We start from the raw sequence: 26,229 nt of genomic DNA on the forward strand, positions 1-26,229 counted from the left end.
CAACCCCTTTTGGCGAAGTTTGGCGCAGTTTGGCGCAATTTGCGTCGATTTTATCAGGTTGGCGCAGCAAATCCCATTTGGCGCACTTTGGCGCAGTTGACGCAGTAGTGGAATCACTGTGATTCGTACCGCTCACGAAGACATGTTCTTCAAAAGTGCAGGCAGATTAACAAAAGTGCAGAAGAGGAGAAAACAGGGACTTTTTACTCTTACAGGGATCATGAATATCCACCCCTCGGTCTTGGTGAGAAAACACATCTTTCGGAAAGCAGACACTGCTAAGAACAGCTAAGCCAAATCTTGCAGTCATGTACGGCAAGGAGAGTTTAGACGTGGAGCACGAAGTTGCCATTTTCTCCGGCACCCTCTTCTCATAAAGAGGCCTGTCCTCACTCTCTTGAGTAGGCGGGGTGCCTGCTGTGTGACGTCACACAACAGACAGCATGCCGATAGTCAACATAAATCAAGAGTGGCGTTTGGATCAGATGTGCTTCTTTTCACAGGGTGCTGCCATTTGCCGGCGGCACACTCCTCCATCTGCTAACTTTACATGGTAGCCCCACTTGCACACACAAATCACAGGAGGAGAGAGCGATCGCATTTCATCACATGTGCTCAAGGTCGTGGCCCGCGCTGACGAAACTTCTTAGCCCCATGGCCTCCCTCCCTGTGTAGTTTCCAGTGCGCTCGCGGGGACGACAGATGAGGGAAAGCGCTTAGAGCAAACTCCCGTAACTCCGCTCGTTCTCGACGGATTTGGGAAATGTTTGTGACAATCGATTCGGGAGGCAGTGAACTCCGATACTGAGATCATTAGATCATTAATTGCAAATTGGTGCACGACCCCTTTAAAGGCTCTTCACGGCTTGAGCCGATGATATTAAAAACCTTTGTCAATAATATTGATGTGATCAAGCTATTCTGCAGCTGCTGTTCTTCATATTTCACAATTCTGACGCCGAACAACACAGGAACACAGGAACGACCGAGAGACGGCTATGAGTTGGCTGCACAAAAATGAGCAAGCTTGAGCTGAAATGGACCTCACGACAATCCTTGAACAGTTGGATCGCCAAGACAAGTACCCCTCCTTCATAATCGCTCCATGGACACCTCAGCTCTGCCTACGAGAGGCTGAAGAAGACAAACTGGGCAAGATGAATATGGAGTTGGAGAGTCAAATTGCGAACGAGGCCTTCTAAAGCGAGTAGAAAAAGTCTTGGGAGTATGAAAACAACGAAACACATATCCTTGCTGAGCTTATGCCAGGCGGAACAGCGTGTCAAGTACCACTGCTCATGCAGCTGAAGGTTCGGCGTTGGCTACCCATACAAGTGCTTGCAGCAAAAATTCAGGCACCTTGCCGTACATCTCGTGCTCCGCTGTCCACTTGTACAGTGCGTGCTCACTGACGTTGGTGTATGCAGCCATTCTATTAATTAAAGAGCTTATGGTTGCATTTCTGCCGCACTCAGGGGCGTAGCCAGAAATTTTTTTCATGGAAGGGGGGGGGGGGCGTCAACCATACCTAATGTATGTTCGTGCGTGTGTTTGTACGTGTGCGTGTATATACAAGCAAGCAAAATTCAAAAATTTCAGGGGGGGGGGGGCTGAACCATCCCCTTGGCTACGCCCCTGGCTGCATTCCTTATGCACTGTCAGAGCCAACTGCTTCGTTCCTTTGTCATAGTAGCGAACCCGAGAATGATATTGCACAGGTGAATCTGCCGCCATCATTTTGGCTAAGGACGAATTACTACCCAAGACTGTGCCTTTCGCAATGTCGTGGAGGCTGTGGCTGTGCCGACTACATAAAAAAATTTAGGCAATGTCGTGCCAATTCTTTGTACTTAATAGATAAAAACCTAATGCATATAAGGCACAGTTCCATTACATTTCTTTTGTAATTTGCAAGTTATAACACGAACAAACGAGAAATCTTTCTTCGGCATCATACAGCCATAAAAACTGTTAAATGAGGCAAAATACCCACATATATCACAGCTGCGACACGCAGAGAAACCTCCAAGCAAAAAGCTTCTGAAGAGACTGCTCGCAATTTATCGCCGTGACCGGGCACATAAAAAGGGTGGCGGCGTGCTGTTAGCCATCAAACGAACTATACCTTCCTTCCTTGTTGACACTGACACTCCCCTTGATACAGTCTGGATCGCCTGTCCTACCTTACCTGGAAAATTATTGATGGGCGTATGCTATCGCCCTCCTTCCTCTGACCGCCTTTTCGTGTCTGAGCTTCACAAAAGTATTTCCAGGGCTCTTGACCTGTTTCCCACCAAAAAAAATTGACCTATTTGGTGATATTAATTTTCCTGATATTAAGTGGCCTCGCATGTCTTCTTCGAGCAGTGCGTCAAGTGAATTCATCGAACCATGTTTTGACTTTAATTTCACCCAGCTTGTTTCAGAGCCCACTCGCGATGCTAATATTTTAGATCTTATTCTGACAACAGAGCCACATACCGTCTTGACAACAGGGCAACGTACCATAGGTCCAGTTGTGCAATTAGACGGTTTTAGTGATCACAACCTTCTACCAGCTTTCAATTATTATCCCACTAAAATTTCCGGGTGTTCAGCGTAAGGTAATCAGGGATTATACCAAGGCAAATTGCGATCAAATGAACGCTGAACTTGATGTCTTCCTACACAATACATTTCTTCCCTCATTCACCAACAGGTCTGTTCAGGATAACTGGAATTTCTTTAGAAATATTATGGTGCTCCTCATAGATAAATATGTTCCACTAATAACAATCTCTAACGATAACCCATGGTTTAATAAGTCGCTTAGATCGCTCAAAAATAAAAAGAAAAGGTTATGTGCTTCCGCTAAAAGGTTATCATCATCTAAGTCATGGTCTGTGTATATAGACTGCTTAAAATCTTACTGCCTTGCAATTAGTGAAGCGAAAAAGAAATTTTTTTCCGCTAACCTGTCTTCACTTTTACACACTAACCCTAAAAAGTTTTGGCGTGCCATTTCGCCTGACCGTGGCAGTGACATTGTTACATTACATAACGCCGATAATGTTCCTGTCTCTGCATCTGAGTGTGCTTCAACCTTCAATTCGTTTTCTTGTTCAATTTTTACTAATGAAGACTTTTCTTCGGTTCCCTGTGTCTCCGATCTTGAGTACTGCTTCATGTCTCCTATCAGTGTTACTGTTGAAGGCATATCTAAACTTATACATGGTCTAGAGGTGACTGCATCGTGTGGTGTTGACAACATAAATTCCAAGGTACTTAAAAACACTTCCGCTTCGTCCAGTCAAATTTTATGCTACATTTTTCAACAGTCTTTATCTATTGGTCAACTTCCTACTCACTGGAAGATAGCAAAGGTTATTCCGATATTTAAAGATGGTAACAAACACTCACCCGGTAATTACCGCCCCATTTCGCTAGCATGCATCTGTTGCAAGCTGCTTCAACACATCACCTACTACATACTATACAGCCATCTTGAGTCAAATAACTTCTCCTTTCTAAATCAGCATGGTTTTTGGAAAGCGTTATCTTGTGATACTCAACTATTAGAATTTATGTCTGAATTACATAACGGCATGGATATTAATAAAATTATTGTCTGCATCTTTCTTGACAACGTGAAAGCGTTTGACAGAGTTGCCCACTGTTAAACTAAATTGTCTGCACCTAGACTCGACTCATCAACATCATCTTGGCTTCGAAATTTCTTATCCAATTGACAGCAGTTTACATTTGTGAATAACTTCAGCTCCTCTACTTCATTTGTTTCATCAGGTGTGCCCCAGGGTAGGCCCTCTTCTTTTTCTGATTTATAGCAATGATCTGTCTTGAAACATTTCTTTCGCTATTCGTCTTTTCGCGGATACTGCGTAGTTTATAGAACTATTGACTGTCAAGAAGACCACATAAGTTTACAAAAGGACCTTGACTTAATAAATCAGTGCTGTGACCGTTGGCAAATGACGCCTAATACAAACAGTGCTGCGTACTTTCTTTCACCCGTAGGAAATCGGTTTTTAACTTTTCTTACTCTAATTGTTCAGCTGAAGTTCCTCGTTCATCTACTTAAAAATACCTTGATGTTCATCTTTGTACTACAGTCGAACCCACTTATAATGATCCCACATATAAGGACCTATCGGTTATTACGACCATATTTGGGTGCACTTACGATTTTCCTATGCTAACCATCGAAGCTGCATCCAGATATAGCGAACATTTTTCAAAGCCTCCTACTTTTACAACGAACACTTCACACACGGTCGCGGTAAAAATATGGCACATACGAAGTGAAAAAAAGTTAAAACACGCCTTCTAAAGCGAGAGAGGGGCACGTGCGAGCTGCAGTTTACTTGCGACTAAGATACCCAGATCGGCAAGCACCGCACGCAGATTTCGGATGCTGCGAGCGAGGTCGCTCACTTTCCAGGCATTTCTTCAGTGGTGGAATGGCAGTGAGGGAAAAAAAAATACAGTCAAATCTCGTTACAACGAACACCACATTAACAAACATTTCAAATTAACGAACTTTTAAGAAATCCCGTGCCGACTGCTTATAGTTTCAATGTAAAAATATTTCACTACTACGAACTTCAGATTAACGAACATTTCAGAATAACGATCGTTATTTAATTCCCGTGTAATCTTAACAACGCCTCAGTACTACGAACTTATATCCCGAAATGCGAGGATTCTTAGATTTCAGTGTATCGGTCATGGCAGTCGGAGCTGTAAGGTAGCAGACGACGCAGCGCGAAGAGCGGACGCCCTCCCGCTAAAACCTGAGATGGCACAGGAGGAGAAAGACGCGGGCGGAGAACTTTTTTTTTTTCCCTTCGTTGCGGAGGCGACAACGCATCAGGTTTTGTAAAGGCCCAACCGCATGCATAGCACGCGACTTCCGAGCGAAGGCGACTGCGACAAACGGGCTCCGTCGCGCTGCTCGATTGAAAACTATTGCGCGCACGCAGGCAAATTACGAAAAAGAATTACAGAGTCGATGAATGACAACATGCCAAATTTATTATTGTCTTGTTTGAGATAAAGATGCCATAAAAGCGTTTTGGGACTTCCTTTTTTCGCAATCTTATGTTTAACCGCGACAGTAGTATTTGCTGTGATCCCATGGGGCGCCCGGAAGCGTACGCTGCCTACGCTACGTCGCACTTTGCAAACTGCGTTATGTTGGGGTTAGTCCACGAGGCGCATTTCGACAACGTTTCCTCTTGCTGTCAGAGAACGTTTAAGAAAAGCCGCAGCGCCTCACGTCGTTGCTTCGCAGGGAGAAGGGCTACCTCACACGACGACGATGTTGACATTGCAGCAAGCTACCACCACTGCAGCAAGCTACCACCGAAACATCAAAACGAACCGTCGATCATAAATAACGACAAAATACGGCCGCTGCCTCGCTCTCCGCGTGAGATGGGGCTGTAAATAAGGTAGTCTATAACTTGCATTCCTTGAAGTACGCGCCGATTGGAAGCATCACGAGCAAATTGCAACCGAAGCAAGGGTCAGAGATGCTGCCATTTTGTTGGATATCGTCATGCTCACTTCCGGGCGACAAGCGATATTTTCTGGCTTTCCAGAAACCTGGGATGCTATCGCGGAACGATTCTATTTCAGATTCCAATGCCTTTCGTGCTTTTCGCGCTTGGCCAGTGGTCAGAACGACGGTCCGTCCGCGTTATCAGCGCGATCAGCCAGCCGTGTGGAATCGGAAATAGCATCGTTTCGCGATTGCACCCCTGCGACAAACGACGGCGATGGATGGCCCTCCGTGACAGCAAATCCTGTCGGCCGTCGCTCAAAACTCGCGTGCATGCAGTTGGGCCTTAAAGGATTGCAGCGATGACATGGACGACGATGTCACGGTAGCACCCGAAGATGGCGACGAGTCCGTGTCGGCCACAGATGCGTTGGACTACTTGAGGAAACTCCGCATATTCATAGAAAAAAGCGGAACAGCGACCGAAGCGACGGATAAAAATGCGGACGGTCTAGAATCGTTCGTGACGCAGAGTTTGTGCTGCACCCGTCAAAAAAACGATCACGGACTATTTCAAATAAACATGCCTTTTCTGACGTTCACGTGTGTATTGTTGTGAGAAACGAGTTCAAGGACGTACCGTTGCAAAGGTAGGACGTTTGCGTTACTGAAATTCTATTGTTATGGTAAATTTTTGGGCTTTCACTATAACGACCTTTCAGAATAACGAACATTTTTCCGCGGTCCCCTGAAGTTCGTTATACCGAGATTTCACTGTAGTAGGCAGCATGAAGCCTTGCGGTCAGCTTTCGTGACCTTTCCTGACGCCGTTCTCTGCAGCTACGACCGCCTGCAATGAACCAAACAATGCCTTGGAAAGTAAGAAGGCGTAAATGCAAGAAGTGATCGCATAAAGGTTATAGGGGTTCTTTTTGCAACAAACATGAACACAACAAGCCGCGCGTGCGAACCTGTCCCTCGTTTGGATCACACCGCGCACTAGAGGACTGTAGTTACTCGCTACTAGTGCTACGCAGCAGCCCTAACAGTCAGAGCTGTGACCCCCTATCCCGCGGTTCGCGTTGAGTTGCGATCGCGGCGGGTTTCAGGCCAGTGGGGACAGAGACAAGCCTTTGAACTGAAGGTGTTTATTCACATCAAGTTAACACCTCAGAGGCGGAGTGTTCCGCACTACCGGGGGAAACAATCGTTAACAAATAGCAAGCACACGTCGAGGGAATGATAAAGGCTCATCTCACCTCGCGTGGCTCCTTTTGCACTCCGGTCCGGGGCGGTGGTTCGCACTCCATGGCCGGAGCGCTGCAGGGGTTGATGGCGGCGGTGGTGCTCACGGCTTGGATCCGATGTGGTCAATCACACTGCCAAGACCGAAGACACCGAGGTCCCCAAGAAAGCGGCGCGCTTTCCTGGGGTCTGGAGAGGAGTCTCTCCAGAAAAGGGCAAGGAGGGAAAACGGGGCATCTCGACTTCGGCCAGGGAGCGGGGCAACCTCTCGCCACTGCGCGTACAAACGTAGCGGGAAGCCGAGGTGCCGCCGCGTTGAAGACAACGGGTTGCGTGTGCAACCCCGCAAGGTTCACTGCGTCCCTAAACTCGTCGACGCCACAATGTGCCGCAAAAGGTCGTCCGTCTTTTCGGTAACGGCAGAGACCGGTCGAACGGTGATTACGACTTCTGCGCGACTGCGGCGATGCCTTCGCAGATAAGCATCAGAAAAGAGCGAAGGCGACGTGGCGGCCGTCGATGAACGTGTCATTATGACTTTATAGCCGACAACCTTATCACAGTCATCTGTAGATATCTGCTCGGCTGCGCGTGTGGCGTACACTGTACACTGTGCAGATTGACGGCGGTACGAGCGCGCCATGCTGCCGTTCGCAAGTTCGCCGCCGCTGCGTTGTGCGAGACCGCTCTAAAGTGCGCGTCGCTTTGTAGAAATGAAAGCTCGCTGTTGTTGAGCGGCGCGGGCAGCGAGAAACGTCGATGTACTGACAGCGAGCATATACTGCGTGTTTGATTAGGTGACAACTCAAATGCGCCGCGCATTGTCGTGCATGGCCGCGAGAGCATCGCAGAGACGCAGAGTGCGCGTTGCTTGCAAAATGCTTGTTTTTGCCGCATTGAATGAAGAGGCTAGTTGCCGCAGCCGTGCACGGTCCGCAGTGAAGCAGGCACGAAGAACGTATGAACACGCGCATACGGCACACAGCAAGCAGCCCGCCAGTGACTCCAAAAACCGAGTAGGCGACGCGCTGCATACAACTAGCCAGGGATGATCAGGTCCACGTGGTGACACCGCGCGGTTCAGTGAAACGGTGTCGGTTCATTGCAAAGGCGGTTAATTCACTCGTGAGATATGTGCAAAAGCAAACAGAACTCTGGGATTCTTGCACCAGAATCTGCATCATTCCCCATCTACTATTCGACAACAGGCCCTATCAAATGTTTGTACACCCTCAGTTGGAATATGCTTTGTCGATCTGCTCTCCTCATCGACAATACCTAATAGATAAACTGGAATCCATCCAAAATCGTGCAGCCTGCTTCACAACTTCAAAGTATATTCGCCACTCCAGCATCAACCAAATCAAATGCAATAATGTCCCTTACTAACTTGTATTCCCGCTGCTCTGTCATCCGTTTATGCCTCCTCCATAAGTACTACTACAACTGGTGGACCAGTCGTCTCTCGCTTGACATTCCTTTGTGTACATCTAGTCGACTTCGTAATCATCTTAGTTTCACACGCATATTCGGCCACACAGAGGCATTCAAAAAATCTGTTGCTTTGAGAGATCTGTGAAAAAACTGTTGCTTTGAGAGATCCTGCCAAAATTTTTGAGCAGTTGCAAGTTTATATGTTCCCTTGATTTTGTATAAAGATGTTTTTTTCTTCATTTTGTATTTTACTGCATTTGCTTATATTGTTTGTTCTTTTCCCTTCCATTGTACAATTTTCTTTGTTTTCTTCTTTGATATAGTTTCTTTTTATGCTGTACTTATTGTAATTTTTCTGTAACCTCCCCTACTCAATGCTGCACTGGGTAACATAAATAAATAAATAAATAAATAAATAAATAAATAAATAAATAAAAGGTCATGAGGACAAGCATCTGTACATGGGCACTACATCTCACTTCGCAACAATCTGCACTTGAGGGTTGCATAGCCTTGGCTTTGCTGCCCAGAACTCATGAAACAGAGTTATACGGAGCCAGAGCTGGAGTTTTCACGGTGTGGGCAGCACTGCCCTGGCGGTCAAGTTGTACACATCTCAACACACCCGTGGACGAGAGTGGTGAATGGTAGAGGCGATGCGGGCGCGAATCGCCGAAACAAAACAGAAGGAGGCTGGCAGTGCTGTTGCGTATTCAAGTGCCACAATAAGTAGGAATGATGAGGATGTATCCATCTGCGTTTCTCCTTCTAAAGCTTTGGGGGTGCTATCACCCCCTGTAAAGGTGTTTGCGCCTCATGGCGCATGCGCCTCTCACAGATAGGCTGCAGCGGCCATCGAGCAAGCAGTGGCGCAGTGCTCGCGCGCGTTAAGGTTAGTGCGGTGACGCCGGCAGCGCCGCCGCAGAGGAGTTAGGCCGTCGTGCAGGAAACAGCAGGGAGTCTCTATTGGGGTTTAGCAGCATGTGTGGATGGACGTCTCTCGCAGTGGGTCCGTGGGGACGATACCGCGGCTCGTTTCCCTCGGGCCCCTCATGGTGAGTCGTGCATTGGCGACGCCGCATACGGGGTGCATTATATGTCTTATGTAGTCTTGAGTGTGTGTTATGTGTTCCGGGTATTCATTGTCATTGTATAAGGTTTAGCATGTTACTAGTTTGTATAAGATTCGGCAGGCAAGCTTGCCGTATGTAAAAAGCAAGTTAATAAATATGAACACGTGTTGGTTTGCCCCACGGCGTCTACTGTGTCCGTGTGTTCCGAGAGCGGCGATATCTCTCAGACCCCAATGTTTTCGCGGTTCGGGGCAAGCTTTGTGTGAGCCGAGTCAGAGTAGGCCTAGGGGGGGATTTTCATCGCTAGCGTCGGCGCCGTGCTTTCTTGAGAGCGAGGAGATCGGCAGCTGTGGCGTGTTTGAACTTGTCGGCATGCTAAGAGTATTTTCAGTTCGCAAGTGGTTGATTGTCATTTTTAAGAACGTCGTTGAGTTGTTGGTACGAGAGCCACGTGGTTCGCATCCTGGGAGAGCGAGGCAAAGAGCATGTGGATTGTAGGCAAGCCCGAAGCGAGTGAGTACGGAAGCCTCGTAGGTGGTCCGAGTTTTCTGTAAATAGTTTCTCCTGTCTCTTCGAGTCTGGGAGTCGGGGCTTGTGTAGCCGGGTGGCCAGGGGCCATGGGTGTCGTTGCTGCTGGTATGGCGGTTCGACGCCGGGGCGTCGTGACACCGTCCGGGACGATGGGCGCCAATCGCTCGGTAAACTGCGGTGTGCAGCGAGCGTGTAGGGCCATCTCACAGAGCTGATGTCTCCTTGCAGCTGCCTCTTCTGCGCCTGTGCGGGGTGCTTGTTGGATGCCGGTTGTTGTCGAGCGACTCGTTAGGCCTAAGGCTCTGCGGATCGCACGTGAGACAACCCGTTGGATCGTGGCATTGAGGTGTTGCACTCTGCTTCTCTCATTTTAGCTTGCGTGGCACAATTAAGAGAAGAAACCGTTGTTCACTTGAATTTGTCGTCTCAGTCACCGCCGATGTCTTTGCTAGCCGTACTGAACATTGTACCACATGGGCGATGCGCCAGTAGCTCCCTTCCCTTTGTCCTACTGCACCGTTCGGTCGTGAGTTTTGAGTGTACGCTGCGGGATTGACGTAATCCGCAGCTCGCTGTCTTCTGCACTTCGCCTTCGCAGCTGGCCAGGAATGTGGTCGAGACATCTCGGGCAATGGACATGCCTGTGACCTGCACAGCTGCCTTCAAACTGAGCTCTCGTGAGTCCTGCCCGCAATCGGAGGACGTGTCAGCGCGAGCGACACTCTCTTGCGCCGACGGCCACGTTGCTTTTGCGGTTCTGGGACTGAGGTCAAGTCGTCGAGCCAGTGCAGCGGTGTCGACCAGCAGCTGTGTCGCGGTGCACGTACATTCTTTAGGGACATTTACGCCTCATGTGTTACCTTCTTTGGTAGAGCTTGTGTAGCTCTGTTGATGTTTTCTTTTGTTTTTTGTTTTTACCGGGATATGTGTTGAGTTAAGGTTGGGGGGATGTGGGGGTGCTATCACCCCCTGTAAAGATGTTTGCGCCTCATGGCGCACGCGCGTCTCGCGGATAGGCCGCAGCGGCCGTCGAGCAAGCAGTGGCACTGTGCTCACGCGTGTTAGGGTTAGCGCGGTGGCGCCACCGACGGGAGAAGCTAGGCCGGTGGACAGAACACAGCAGGGAGTCTCTTTTGGGTTTGGTGGCGTGCATGGATGGACGTCTCCGCGGTGGGTCCGTGGGGGACGATACCGCGGCTCGTTTCCCTCGGACCCCTCGTGGTGAGTCGTGCATCGGCGAAGCCGCATGTGTGGAGCATTATGTGTCTTATGTTGTCTTGAGTGTGTGTTATGTTTTCCGGGTATTCATTGTAATTGTATAATTTTAGCGTGTTACTAAGTTTGTATAGTATTCGGCAGGCGAGCTCGTCGTATGTAAAAAGCAAGTTAATAAATATGAACACGTGTTCGTTTGCCCGACGGCGTCTACTGTGTCCATGTGTTCCGAGAGCGGCGATATCTCTCAGACCCCACAGACCATATGAATAAGAACGGAGGCAGCGTTCATCCAGGCAGTCAGGCGAGCAGAGTATGTTCTGCTCTTGCTCTCCTGTCTAGAGGCATCGGGCTGGTTTCTAAACCAAATTTTGCGGGTCTGCAAAATTTATTGAGTAGTGAAGATTGCCCCCAGTGGAAACCAGGGCCAAACAGCAGAATTTAACCAACGTATTTTTGGGGGAATACAACGAGCATACTATTAATTCTAAAAAAACAGGGCGTGCAAACACGGACACAAGAAAGAAGTCAGGACACCACAAACGCCGACTAACAACGAAATAGATGCACAACGGTGGAAAAAAAAGAAGGCACGAAAACTTATCTGCGCATGCCCATGCAATAGGTGAACCTATCAATCCGGCACACGTGGGGGCCTACACGAAAGATAACTGTTAAGGCATTTGATTTCATCTTTATGCAAGTTAATCGACGGTTGGCTCACGCATGCGCTACCACTATTCTCGATATGCCATGCCTCAATCATCAGACGCGTTTCTTCATTTCTATGTCGGTACAAAACTGCGCATTCATTGAATTTCGGCGCGCACTTACAATCTCGACAATGTAACGATAGATTAGAAGGTGTGCCTCCGGTTAGTGATCGTTTATGTTCTAATAATCTCTAGTTAACGTATTCCCCGTCGACATCTTGTGTCCGTGTTTGCACGCCCTGTCTTTTTAGAATGAACACTTACCAACTAGCTCAGCTCTCTGTTATTCTGAGCATACTATGCAGCGTACGCTATATGTAACAATTTTTTTCACAACAAGCCCCTTCTGATGCCACCGCGTGAGGTGAGCAATATGACAGGCAAGTAGTACACGTTATTTGCAAACGTAAAAGGAAAGCTGCCTTGTCAACAAGATGCATGCGGGGCCACGTTCACTTAAGCCGATGAACTGTTATAAAAAGTACACACTCAATAGATACTCGATGCTGAGATGCCTCGCTTGAGAAGTGTCAAATGTCTTGAATTTTTACTTGACGTTTAATTCGCTTAACACACAGTTTTAGTTCTTTCGCTTGCATTTGTCTGCTCAGAATTAAGGTGTGTGATCAACATCAATAATTGCTGGGGTTTAACGTGCCAAACAGGTATGCTTATGAGGTGTGGGACTCTAGATTAATTTTGACCAATTGGGGTTGCACATAAATCTAAGTACACAGGTGTCCTTTGTAATTGTGGCCCGGCATCTATCCCGTGCCATCGAGTTGAGCAGTGCCACACTGTCATGCTATGCTACCACGGTGCTTTGCTTGATCAACGTCCGCGTGCACACGTACTGCTAAAGCCTCAGGGAAAAAATGTGGGCACCAAGCCGTGCAGAGCTTGGCACAGCGAAGCACGGGCCCGTCGCCGCTCGTATTCCCCGTCGTCCGACACGTCTAGCTTCGAGATGCGCACTTTCTTAGGATGCCCCATGACTCTCTGGACACAACGGGGTGCAGCCAGGCTATGCACTATAGAGTGGAGGCTGCGCGTGATGTCTCTGTCGGCGTGTGTGGCTTGCTTGCTTCCTCTCTCTTTCTATCTCTCTCTGATTCTTTCTGTGCCACAAATAAAGGTAGAATAAGTACGAATGTCACCAGGTGTTACAAACAAGTGCCACCATGCATGAAAATTAAGACGTGTTTTCGTAACACGAGCAATGAGCTATACATATTAGTGTCGGCTAGATGCTCCAATGGCTTAATTAAAAAGAAGTGTGCACCAGTGCTGCTGATAGCCTCAGGGTTCCTCAAATCCATCCACACAAAGTCTGTTGCGGCCTCAACAGACACTAGCGGTATTCGATTTCCAGAAACGATGTTCACTGCATTCTTCACTCGGCCATAGCACCAAGATCACTTATCGCCCCCTGAGCAGACTTATCAAGCATAAAATCGGCTAGGGTGTAACAGCTTCTCTGGGCACCACCTCTAGCAGTCTAGATGCATGCCCGAACCTTACAGATATGCACTGGTTACCATCATGATTCACATTACACTGGCCGTCTGGTTCAGTGGTAAAAATTAAATCACACACAAACCACTGGACAGGTGCACACATGGCGCCTCGCTGAATGTACCCCCCTACGGTTTAGATTCTGCTAGCAATTATGTTCTTCGGCAAGAAATTTAGTATTACCCAAAACAAAAGCCACAGAGAGTATGCACAACCAGGTCATGTTGAAAACTAGAATGATCCTATTCTCTGCCACTGCTACTACACACGCAGAGAGCGGCGCAAAAATGCAGGCCGGCCGGCAACTCCGGTCATAGAGAAGAAATACGATAGAAGCACATTTACACTAAATGCCATTAGAGAGAGAGAGAATAAAATTTTAGTATACTTCGGGACATTATGCACAGAAAATTTCAAGGCATCATATTCATCACGAACCTCTATTGTGACATGCTATTATTACGAAAGTGGTGCAAGAAAGAAAAGCTGAATCGAAATTGAGACACAAGCGACCAGTAGGAGCAGTGCTATTCAACGCTAAAAGATTTGCGCAAGTAGATGTTAAGTGTGGGTGAGTAGTGTGCGCACCCACGAGTGTAATTAGATGTGAGTATGAACGTGAGTGAGTACCTGTGAACGTGAGTGAGTATGAGAACGAGAGAGTATTAAAATGTGCGAGTACATTTCACTATGAACATGAGTGAGTGCATGAGTATATGTGCATATGAATGTGAGTGAGTACGTATAGGTCTGAGTGCATGTGAGTAGACCTGTGTGCCACCTTTTTTGCTCACGCCACTTTGCGCGCAAGTCCCAAGAGTGATCACGACGGTGCCGTCGCTGCGCAATAATAGCGCCGCACCGCCGTTCTGTCTTTTCTTTCAATCCGAAGGGGGATCTGAGGACAAAATACATCACTTCACCGGAAGTTGTATCCTTTCTCCTCCCAAAGCATCACGGGTATTGCTTGTTTTAGATGCTGCAGCATGTTCCAGCGTTAAAGGGGTACTGACACAAAAATTTCGGCGTCGAGTCTTTTTGCTGCAATATGTTACTGGAGGCCCATCACTTGCTGCAACACGTGACAGATAATTAATTACAGTCTGTTTATTATTGACCAGCCTCAGTTTTGGTTTAGGTGTGAAACGGCACACCACTGTGACGCATTTCCGTGCTGCCTGCATAGCCTGCTCGTGTTCTGTCGCATGATGCAGCGTGATGTCGTTGCCCTCACCATCATCACTGTCACATGGTGGCAAAGATTTTCTCAAGGCTTCCACACATTTGCCGCGGGCACAGACTAGCGAGCAGCTGCGAAATAGTAGCCTGCCGGTACAAGCGTGGCAACAGCGCAATTGCGACTATGGCGTCGAGCTGGGCATCTCAGTGTTCGGCAGCAGTGGTGGTGCCACAGATGTTTGGGGTCAGGTCACTTTGTATGGTGTCGACGTCGCTGGATCGCGAACTTCGAAATTCATGTAAATTACTTCCAAAGTGGTGCTCACTGTTCAGATTTGGTAGGTGATATAGGCTTGTTCATGAGAATTGATCCCGCAGGCTATCTCAGCCACAAAATTTTGTGTCAGTACTCCTTTAAAGGACAATGTCCCAACTTGCAGGATAGCATATTCTTTGAGTTTTGGACCTACTACACCATATGCATATATAAATAAAATAGATAAGTAAATATATCGATACCTTTATACACTTTTCTTTTCGTTTTTACTTGTGTAAATCGATAAATAAATATAGAAGAAATAGGAGTGCACGAATATTTAAAAATTTCAAATAACGAATCGAGCAGTGTTTTGTTCGATTAGGTACTCGAATCAAATTACACATATTAGAAATACCAAATATTTTTCAAATATTTTTTCCAATAATAAGTGCCGCTGAAGAAAACTCAAAGGAACGAAATGTTACAACAGAGAGAAGTAACATTTCTTATTTTAATTGTCAAATTACATAAATGCTTGCAGCCCAAGGTTTTACGGGACTGTCGATGCTATAACAGGGTTCGTAGCGGTCCTTGAAACCCTTGAAAACCCTGGAATTTTAAAATGGCATTTTCAAGGCCTTGAAAACCCTTAAATTTGTCTGAGGTCCTTAAAAGTCCTTGAATTTCGTCAATCAAAGTACGTTCAGCCGTAATTTAGCGGATTTCCTTTGAGCGCCTGGCAACTATGTGCTCGAGCCAACAAAGCATCCAATCCAATCCGTTTCTCTAGCCATAACGCAGTAGTGTTGGTAGTGTGGTGCTCTTCCAGTACAAGGCAGCAGCGACGACGGAGCTAAGCCTAGCTTTTTTTGTGGAGCCTGTGTGCAAGTGTGCGCAGATATTCGCAGTCGCGTCGTTTATGCCGGCACTGTGCTGGGCAAGTGCAATTTTCAGCCGTCATGGTTATGCATTGCTGCTTATAGGGAGTGGATTTCACCGGATACGTCAAACTCGCATCGGGCAAAGTGTAAGCCATGTTGGAAGAGCTTCAACGTGTCATCAATGGGGGAGTCTGCCCTTAAAAGTCACATGAAGAGTGCAAGACACATTGCGAACACGAAAGCGACTACAGTCCATGGTAACGTGCGGACCTACATGGTGCCAGCCGTTAATGAGCAACGCGTAGAGCCAGTTCCATCGTCGTCCGATGTGAGCAGCGTCTGCCAAGCGCATGAGTGTGCGACCGACGCGGAGATACTGTGGACCCTGAAGATGGTGACGTTCCACTACTCTTACAACTCATCATCCCGTACAGGGGACTTATTCAGGAAAATGTTCCCTGATAGTAACATTGCTAAGGCATTCTCCTGTGGAGAAAAGAAGTCCTCGTATGTTGTGTGTCATGGTCTAAGACCATTTTTTCTCTCTTGCCTGAAACGCGAAGCGGGGCAGTCTGATGGGTACACCATTCTTTTCGAGGAGTCCTTGAACGACTGTTTACAGAAAAAACAGATGGACATCCACTTGCGGTTCTGTAGCACAACGCCGGAGCACGTAACGACGCGATACTACACGTCGGTTTTCATGGGACATTCGATCGCCGAAGAACTCCAGGAGAAACTTCTAGGTGCCTTGACAGATTTGCCGCTGGAGAAAACCGTCCAGCTGTCGATGGATGGCCCCAATGTAAACCCGAAGTGTTTTAGAGGAAAGCAGGATTACCTGCAGAAAAACCAGCAAGTTCAATGTTTGAACTTGGGCACCTGCGGACTACACACCATTCATAACGCTTACAAAGCGGGTGTTGTTGCCAGCAAGTGGTGCCTAGAAAATCTTCTGTCAAGCCTCAGTGCCATGTTTCATGATGCACCAGCACGAAGAGAAGATTTCTCCACTGTCACAAGCCAAGATACATTCTCTCTGAACTTTGCTCCACATCGCTGGGTTGAGAATGTAGCCGTGATTGAACGTGCCATTGCACTGTGGGATGATGTGAAGAAATATGTGGAATGCACAAAAAGGAAAGACGTGAACACACCAAGGTGTGCGTCATACACACAGATATGTGCCTTTTGCCAGGACCCGCTGCTGTTGGCCAAACTTAAGTTTGCATTTGGCATCGCCATGATTCTTAAACCATTTCTCACTGAACACCAGCTGGACAAACCGCTGATCTTCTTTTTGAAAAGGGATCTGGAGAGTCTCTTGAGGAAACGCCTCACGAGGTTCGTGAAATGCTCAGTGCTGTCAGCTTCTACAGGAATGATAAGCATACTCAAAATGGACCTCGCAGACCCAAATAAGCATGTGTCTGCTGAGAAGGTTGACATCGGGCATGCTACTGAACAAATAGTCAAAGCTGCAAAGGTGAGCGCCAAAGAAGTATTTGCCTTTCGAATGGAATGAAAACAGTTCCTTATAGCTACAACAAAAAAAATTCAGGAGAAGAGCCCACTAGCATATCAGCTGGTTAGGAGCCTGTCTTCGCTCGACCCCCGCCAAATGGCTTCAAAGCCTGATGAGTGTCTTCCAAGCTTCAGAAAAGTCCTAGACGCACTCATTGCAGTTGGACGGTTAGATGAGCATGAGCGCGATGCGGCGCTTGGTGAATACGCAGAACTTCTGCAGGAGAAGAAGCCCAACCTACGGCAGTTTGACAAACACTCTTCTAGTCTGGATGAATTTTATCTTGAGCTGCTAAAGATTGATTCATCATATACGCACCTCTGGAAGGTTGTACGACTTCTACTAGTCTTGAGCCATGGACAGGCCTCTGTTGAAAGAGGTTTTAGCGTCAACCGACAGGTATCTGTTGAAAACCTCAAGGAGATCTCGCATGTGTCGCAGCGAATTGTCTGTGATGCAGTAAGCAAGGCTGGTGGTGTCATGAGCATTGCAATAACAAAGGAATTGCGTAGATCTGTATCAGCTGCACACAGCCGCTATTGGGCCTACTTTGAGGAGACGAAAAAACGTGTGAACGAGCAGGCAAAGGCATCCAAGAGAAGCCAAGTTGAAGAAGAGATTCACAGTATGAAAGTAAAGAGGCGGAAGCTTGAAGAAACGATTGCTGACTTAACAGCTTGCGCTGACAACTACGCTGAGCGGGCAGAAGCTACAAGTGAGATCTCTTTTATTGTGAAGTCCAACAGCCTCAGAAAAACAGCGAAAGAAAAGGCTGCGGAACTTGTAGAAATGAATGAGAAGATAAAAGGAAAGCTAAATGAACTTAATATCTAGTCCACTGATGGCCTTTTCTTTGTGCGTGTGTGTCTGTGTGTGTAATATGTTTTAATTGTGAGGTGCAATATGTCTTGATATTGATTGTAAAAATGTATTTGCTTTTGCTTCTGTGCAATCAAGTATGAATTTTTATGTTGTAAAAAGTGGCGTTGTCTTTTTCTGCGATTTAAAGTGTTACTTTAGGTCCTTGAAAAGCCTTCGTAAGGTCCTTAAAAGTCCTTGAAAACCCTTGAATTTTATTTCTCACAGTTGCTATGAACCCTGTATAATGATCACAGTATGAAGGCACTTTTCCTTAAAACCACCGATTTGACTCCACATATAAAATCTGTACGATACTTGTCCTGAATATACTAGTCGCAAGGCACTTGTTGAAATTGTCAACAGGATAAAGCATCTTTATAGGAGTAATGACACAAAATTTTGAACTTGTGGGATAGATCTGTGTGAAATATCAACAGATAATATAGCCTAGAACATGTTCAAAATCAATTTCAAAGTGCGTGTCGCACCAGTGCACGCGAAACGCGCCTTTGGTTTTCATGTAAACAACCAACCGCCCCCTGCGTCACGAGTTTGTGTTGGCTGTGACGATCTCTGCGAGCGCTCTCTCCTAGCAGACCTCCTCAACGGAAAGAGGGGGCAGACTTGCACAGGAGTACAAAGGCTGATGTCCTTGCCTCGGCAGTGCATTTTTAGGGGCCTCAGAGGCACAAGACTTTGATTTGGGTGAGCTGGTACATCCTTAGCTGGGGAAAAACAGCGCAATAAAGGACGAGGGCGCAGGAACACAGTAGACTGGACGAGCGCTGAACTTACAACTGACATCTTTACTGCACCTACCGCTCATTTTTACAATGCATCAAACCGAGCACGCCGTGCGCACGCATCTTCCACACTGATATAATGTAATTCATGTAATTCATGTACACGTCTTAGCTTTCACTGAATATGTAGTTTGCATACCTGATGCTTTTGATTGGCGATTTGATTGGAATGGCGTGCTCGGTCTGATGCGTTGTGAAAACGAGCGGTAGGTGCAGTAAAGATGTCAGTTGTAAGTTCAGCGCTCGTCCAGTCTACTGTGTTCCTGCGTCCTGGTCCTTTATTGCGTTGTTTTTCCCCAGCTCAGAGGAGATCACAGCAGCACCCAGAAGCCTTCGCTGAAAAAAGCTGTCAAAGCGTTGCTCATGAGCACGTGGTCTCGTGTGCTCATGTAGCCAGCTATGTTTACACAAAAACCACTTTGCGTCCCACCTCACTCGACGCTCTCGAAAACCAAGACTGCGACTGAGTGCTATAAAACCGTCTGCAAATAATTAACCGTCATGCGCTCGAACAAACAAGATTTCCAGCCGTGATAAGTGGATTGTTAGCTACCTATTGCAAGAGACAAAACAAGATGCAAAATTTTTGTGTCAGTGTTCCTCTAAGGTGCTTGGTACAGTAGATTGCAACGTTGCAGCACCATAGCCTGAATTAAGATTTAAAGGGTCCTGCACAGGTTTGTTAGGCACTTACTATTCTGCCACATGTGGCACATTCTACAAAATATTAAGAAGGGTTCTGAACATTTTTGTTTCATATATCGTATGTGTGGCATAACACTGATGTTGAGTTTAGTATGACTGACTCTTCTTTGTGTGAAAACAACACGGGTGGGTGTTGGGCTTCACTTATTATAGGGCAGACCTTGGGTGGACATCCCCTGGTTTCAACAAGTGGCAACAGGCCTGCGTACCTCCAAGGAGAGCCTCTTCTTTGTCCTTTCCCTGTACAAGTCGCTGAGGGGTCTCTCCTCGAACGGTGAAACAGGTGTGCTCGCTGCCTCGGCACATCCAGCATGCTCGTCAAAAGATAACTGTTTCCTGCACAAGAAAACCTTGCATGTTAGAGTGGATAGAGCTTGTTACTGCCATGGTGCACTCAAACAGAAACAATGACTGTGCTCATTAATGTTACCACCTCCCTCACATCATTATCGAAAGTTTTTAGATTATCGCCAACAGCTGCTCCTCTACATGTCCATGTGGCCCACTGCACTCATCATGCACATAGATTTCACACATAAAAATTGGGCACAGCTTGTGCCACAAAGGTGTGCAATTCTCCAATTCTGCTTACCACACTTTTTTTATTGACAAGCGACCTTGTTGGCTCGAACATATTGTAGGGGAGACAACCACACATGTGGTTGTTTGTGTGCATTTTTCTGTGCTCCTCAATATAACTTTTTTGCACTGTTTTTATCTTCTCCAAACATGCAGAACTCTTGTTTGCCAAAGCACCACCGTGCTAAAGAGCTCTGCATCTAAGACAGCCTTGCCACCTCAAGCATATGTCTAATAAGGCACCTTGCATTGGCTTGGATGCCGGTTTGCAGAAGCACCCTCGCCCCCTACACTGCCCCTTTTGTTGCTCCAGCATGTGCTGGCAACTGGCTGCCAAGAGGCTGCTGATGGGCACCCTGCAAAGAACTACGTTTGCCCCAACAAACAGACTTTTTCTGGTAATTGCTTGTCTGTTTGTGTGCACCCCAGCAGCGTACGGTGAGTATGCCGCAACAAGTACTGAATGGCTCCTCCCTTCCTTCTTGGGGCTGTGGATTATGCTGGAACTCCTCCCTGCCAGCTGCAGATTGCCTGCAAGACAATGCCATGCTGCTATCTAGAAAAGACTTCTCTCCTGCCATCAGTTGCTGTGTGGTCCCCCTTCACTCTTGCATCATATGGTGCAATAATGTCAAAGTCCATTTGCGTTGAAAAAGCAGAAAGCGTGTGAGGCGAGAAGAAGGGGGATGCAAGACTGCCTTGATGATGCATGTGCAGACTGACCTTGTTCTGATATTTCCTGGCATATATGTACTCCTTTTCACGTGGACACATAGTAGAGAGATCAACTTTTATTGCTCGTACAGATATGTATGTATGTATGTATGTATGTATGTATGTATGTATGTATGTACGTACGTACGTACGTACATATGTATGTATGTAGGTATGTACGTCGTTTCTCCAAGCAAAGTTGAACTGAACAACAATTAGTGCTGAAAGAAATACAGTCGATCCCGGATATATCGAACTCGGATATATCGAATTATTGGCTATATCGAACAGTTGACAAATCCCCTTGAATTTCCCATGGAAAAGTATGGGGTTGGTGTGCACATATATCGCACTCCCGCACAGCAAAACATCTGCTATATTGAACACTACACCGCGCCAAAGCCCAGAAAGTGCATTTTTCCTAACAACTATTGATCATTTTTCGGCCGTATTCTTATAAGTTCCAATCCCTCGTCGCGCGCAGGTGACGAAATTGCGTTGCTCTAGTTCGTTGCACAGCGCTTGTCAGTTCACCGGTATATTTGACGCCCGGTCCGCAGGTTTTGACGCGTGGGCTGGTGTTTTTCAAAGAGGCTGATTGCCGAGGGCACCAAAATGAGAATTCGAAGTGACTTGGCAGCCTTGTTGTAACGTTTGCATTCCCTTCCTTGTCTCTTTGCGCACGATGGCATGCGGGCCCGCAAAGCATGGCCTTTGAGATCCGCAACCTCGTAACGTATTTTTAGTGTTTTCGGTTTTAAAATACTGATCTCAGAGGCTACGCTTTTTTTGCATTTTTCACCAAAGTAGCGGCTGCCTTCTGCAAAGCCACAAGTGCCATCGGTATCGCCAACATGTCGACGGTGGCGATATGTTTCTTCGTGCAGTGTTGTCTCTTGCAGAATGTGTACTGTGTGTACTTCGCGCTTTGTTCTTGATAAATCGTCATTCGGGAATCGAACTAAGCATTGTCCCGCTCGTAGCGATAAAAATGATGACCGGTGCTTGGAACGACGTCAAGTAAAGCACCGTCGTGCACTGTTTCCTTACGGGCCTTGGTGCCAGGTGACGACTTCGGGCGCGTCATGACCGCTGACTATGGCGTACGGTGCGTCAGTGAATTTTGCGACTTAGCGTTTCCGGGCGCCGTATCCGACGGGAGCACAGCGAGTGACTTCATCGGTGCAGATAACGACGTAGCTGTTTCTTACTGCATCGATGGCGAGATCATAGCTGATGTTGCCGGTGCTGCAGAAATGGACCCGTGCGGTTTGAAGATGCCAGCCACCGTCGCCACCGCTAAACCCTTTACCGCGCTACAGAGCTCGCATCAGCGTTCAGCGTCGATCCCCGCTGTTGTGGCAGAAGGTGCTGAATTTACTTATTTGGAAAGCTTCAATAATGTTGACGATGACTTGATGAATTCACGGCGCGCAAGAAGCAAGACAAGTTGACGGACTTTTTTCATGCGAAATAAAGTGCGCTAACTTGAAAAAGAAGTTCTCGCCTTGTTCTTTAGCATACGTGAGCGAATCGTCATGTTCGCGCTTTTTACGATTTCAGAAAACTGTGTCGAGGCCTGCAGTGCTTTAATTAAAGCCTTACATATGCATATTTCGTATTTCGAATGATCGATATATCGAAGTATTTCGCGGTCCCCTTCGAGTTCGATATATCCGGGATCGACTGTAGCTTGAAAAGCAGGATTTGCATAAAACCTTGACATAAGTACACATTGCTGATCACAAAAAAAAAGTTGCTTTTCACTTGTGAAAGAGGAAAGAAGCACATCTCTGCAGTAGGTTAATTTTGAATGTTCTGTTATTCAGATATTTTCACACAAGAATGGAAGTTTAACATTTCTGAACACTGAAGCGGAAGAGAACGTTTATACACAGGCTTCTGCTCACTGCCGTTTCTTCAACCTGAAAGGAGTGCACTTGATTTATTTAAAAGCCATGGTACAATTCTGTTATAAAGGAGACACCAGGGCATGACTTTCACATTAGCTGCAACTAGAGTGCTTACTCTTTTCCTTTCACATTAGGAACTGAATGCTTCTACATATTACTAGGCATGTGCAAATATTCTAACATTCAAATATTTTTCAAACAGTGTTTGGTATTAGACTTGCACTAGAATTTTACTATTAATAAAATTCGGACTTCCGGAAAAATAAATATGACGATTTCATTTGATGAAAATGAAATCACAGGGCTTCTAAATGATGCGTGTAAGCCTAATTCTCATCACGGATTTCGACCTATTGGAAATGTTAAGGGCCGTCACCGTGCCCAGGCGCTACATTAGACAAGGTAGCTCAACCAGTGAGCACAGACTAGAAAGAGTGCATAGTGCAGCATCTGCTTGTACCATGCTTGGCAGCAAATTTTTGAGAGTTCTAAATAAAAATACCTGCTATTAGGAGCTCCGACGACAGGGCTAAACTATGGGCTGTTCAGAGGGCCTGTGATGCGGCAGTCAGGCCTGGCCCAACTCTCCCATCGTCGGCCTGCTGTGTGCTGAGTTGTGCGCCTTGAGATTTTTCAATAAAGTTTTCCATCTATCTATCTATCTATCTGTGCGAAATGTTACAAGATCTTTTAAAACTATGACATGCCCCTATGTTGCTCAGAAGTGAAAAAAGTAGGGGTGTGCGAATATTCGAAATTTCGAATATTTTTCGAATAGTGTTTGCTATTCGATTCGATTCGCACTGGAATTTTATTCTTCGAACAATTCGAATTTCCCAAAGACAAATACAGTAAACGTCCGATTGAAAGTGGCCCCTTCAGATTAATCAATATGCTTCACCTCATTACACTCTCGTATTGCAGCAAACCTGCCTTTCTAAACCCATTGGCTTTCTGTGGTGTTGTTTGGCATATATGTGTAGCGATGTCTTAGATCTGGCTAACGAGCTTGTCGATGCAAAAGCTATTAAAAAATTTGAAGGACACTTTGTAAATTCCAGAGTGTGTTCAGTGAAAGAATATGGCCATTCGTCTGACTATGCCATCGTATCGGGGGAATCCACAGCCTTGGGGCGCTTCCCCAAACCGCTTGCCGTGAAATCATCACCGGGCCGCTTGAGAGCCACCCGACTAACTCGACTGCTGCAACGAGATATCTGACGAAGCAGTGTTGCCGCACACGCCAGTGTGCCATCACGTGATTGCTGAGAGTGTGAGGGGGCACGGATTAACGCCGCCGCTGCGTTGCGCAACAGTTTCGCAACACGCATTGGAAGGAGCAACGCGCAACTGTTGCTATGCGCCGCTGTGCCATCACGTGATTGCCGAGAGATTGTGAGGGGGAGAGGCCACAGCTGGCACCGTTCCAGGGCACGGACGGACGACGGACGCCGCGAGTATGACACATTAAAGGCTTTAACCTTAAAATGTCCCCGTGTTCGTTGCACGACGGTGTGACTGTGTCCATTTGCCCCCTTAGCACGGCTCTTTTCATACCCCACAACGTGCAGCTGATGATCTCCTCCTATGTTTACACCGCTCACGGACAAATGTTTCAGACATACAAAATAGATAATACGTAGCTGTTTGAAGTGTACAAAATCGCGTCTCTTAGATATGAGCTTTCTCAATGAAAGGGGCACGCACCATTTCCACTTCACTGGGAACAAATATGACGCAGACAGACCGTAGCCAAGCAAGAAATTCGGCCGAACGGATTACCTTTAAAATGTGCTTCATTTTGTCCAGGCTATGTCACTACATGCGCCATTGACGATTGCCTGTCGCAAATGTCGTTTCCATTTCGTACTTGGTCGACTCATGTTGCAAAATGTCCTTCCCAAATAATATCTTCGCACTGCATAATCAGCCTGAGATTTAAAATTCATTGGTATCACCCTACAAATGGAGAAATATCAAGTTATCCAGGCTCGTACTGATACAGCATGTTACATCGCCCACGTCACTACGCAACAGCTAGCCCCACAGTTTCACGCAGCAGACAGCGCGCTGCCATCAGGCCGACGGGTTACCATGCAAAAGGAATTGCATTGTTTTTGGCCACGTTTTGCACTGCATTTTACATTACTTCGGTTTGCGAAAGCGTGCACTTGTCCGGTGTATGCAAAAGCTGTTTGATCTGATGCCAGCGCAAACAACTGACCACTCACAGCCGCATAGTATGAAAGGAGGAACTCCTGACGCGAAGGGAGCACATCCTTGTCTGCCACATCAGCTGGCTTTCAATTTCTGTCGAGGCAGTGTTGCAGCAGCATGCATAGCGATATTGCAACATGTAGCTGCACTGAGTCTGATGCCAACGTTGTAGGCTTAGCGTCCACATCGGTAGAAGACTAAATGAAATTGTGATGTACTTGACGACGAAGCAGATGAGGTGTAAGGTGTTGTCAGCACCACTTTGGTTGTACCAAAGCTTGTAAATAAACACAATTCAGCCTCTGCATTGCCTCATCCTTTATAACACAACTCATGAACACGACTTTGGAGCCCCCCTCTGTAACAACAACCTAGCCATTAGAAACACTTTCACGTTCCTATCTCAAAGGAATATGCCTAGGGATCCTCTGCAACCTCTTTCTGTTATTTCGCTTGGAAGTACTAGAAAATTATTTGAGAAATATTCGAAAAATGTTCGATTTGATTTGCACTTAAACTTTGACATCTGAATCGGCTTCGCACTCAAAATTTTACTATTTGTGCAGCTCTACATAATACACTTCCCCCAGTTTTCTGCCAGAGGATAAACAAAGAACAAATTGAAAAATAAGTAATGGAGACAAGACAACAACACTATAAAACAGATGATGAAAGAGAACTTGATGCAGATGGAACGAAGGAGAAAGCCGGTAAATGGAGGCTGGTTAAGATTTCCAATGGTGGACGTCCCTGGGAGTAGCATAAAGGTCCAAGGAAAAAGGAGGTCCCTTCGGTCGCAGGACAAGGCACGACAGAGTTGCTGGACAGCAGTGTGTGAGGATAGTCGATTGCCGATCTGAGAGGTGTTGTTGGCCTACTGTTGATCAGAAGCCGGTGCAAGAGAATGTGTGGGGAAAGTGTTGGGCTGCAGTGCCGGTGGTGGAGAGCAAACCAACAGTGCACTGCCCCAACTCATCGTTACTGCTTGCAGAAAGCAGGCATGCACGACACGACAGGCTTTTCTATGCACGATCATCAGGCTATGTCCACTGCAGGATGAAGGGCTCTCCAATTTGCCTGGTCCTGTGCAAGCCAATTCTATTTCATGCCTACACATTTCTTTATTTCCTCCCCTGACCTAACATTCTGCCATCCTCACCTGTGTCTGACATATTGGCAGCGGGAATGGAGACGGAGCACCGCAGCCCCTTTTCTAAGAACCCCTTCAATCCCGCCGCTAGTCTGCGCTACCCTCGTTTCCCTGCTCGTGGGTAAAGGTACTCCTCCCCTGCGAGTGAAACAACCCTCACGGGGGAGAAAGACGAGAGGTGATAAAAGAGCCAACGAGACAGAGCGATGACCTCTCT

At 46.8% G+C, this 26,229-nt stretch overlaps 1 protein-coding gene across 1 annotated transcript in view; it reads right to left on the reverse strand.

Moving 5' to 3' along the window:
* LOC119397704 (intermembrane lipid transfer protein VPS13A) overlaps window positions 1-26,229 on the reverse strand; it is a 1,038,245-nt gene that overhangs the window by 477,729 nt on the left and 534,287 nt on the right. Inside the window, exon 47 of the mRNA XM_037665124.2 lies at window positions 19,649-19,775. Within this exon, the coding sequence (XP_037521052.1) occupies window positions 19,649-19,775 (127 nt within the window). The remainder of the gene's footprint in view (window positions 1-19,648; window positions 19,776-26,229) is intronic.

This window comes from Rhipicephalus sanguineus, chromosome 6 (assembly GCF_013339695.2).
Source record: "Rhipicephalus sanguineus isolate Rsan-2018 chromosome 6, BIME_Rsan_1.4, whole genome shotgun sequence".
NCBI lineage: Eukaryota > Metazoa > Arthropoda > Arachnida > Ixodida > Ixodidae > Rhipicephalus > Rhipicephalus sanguineus.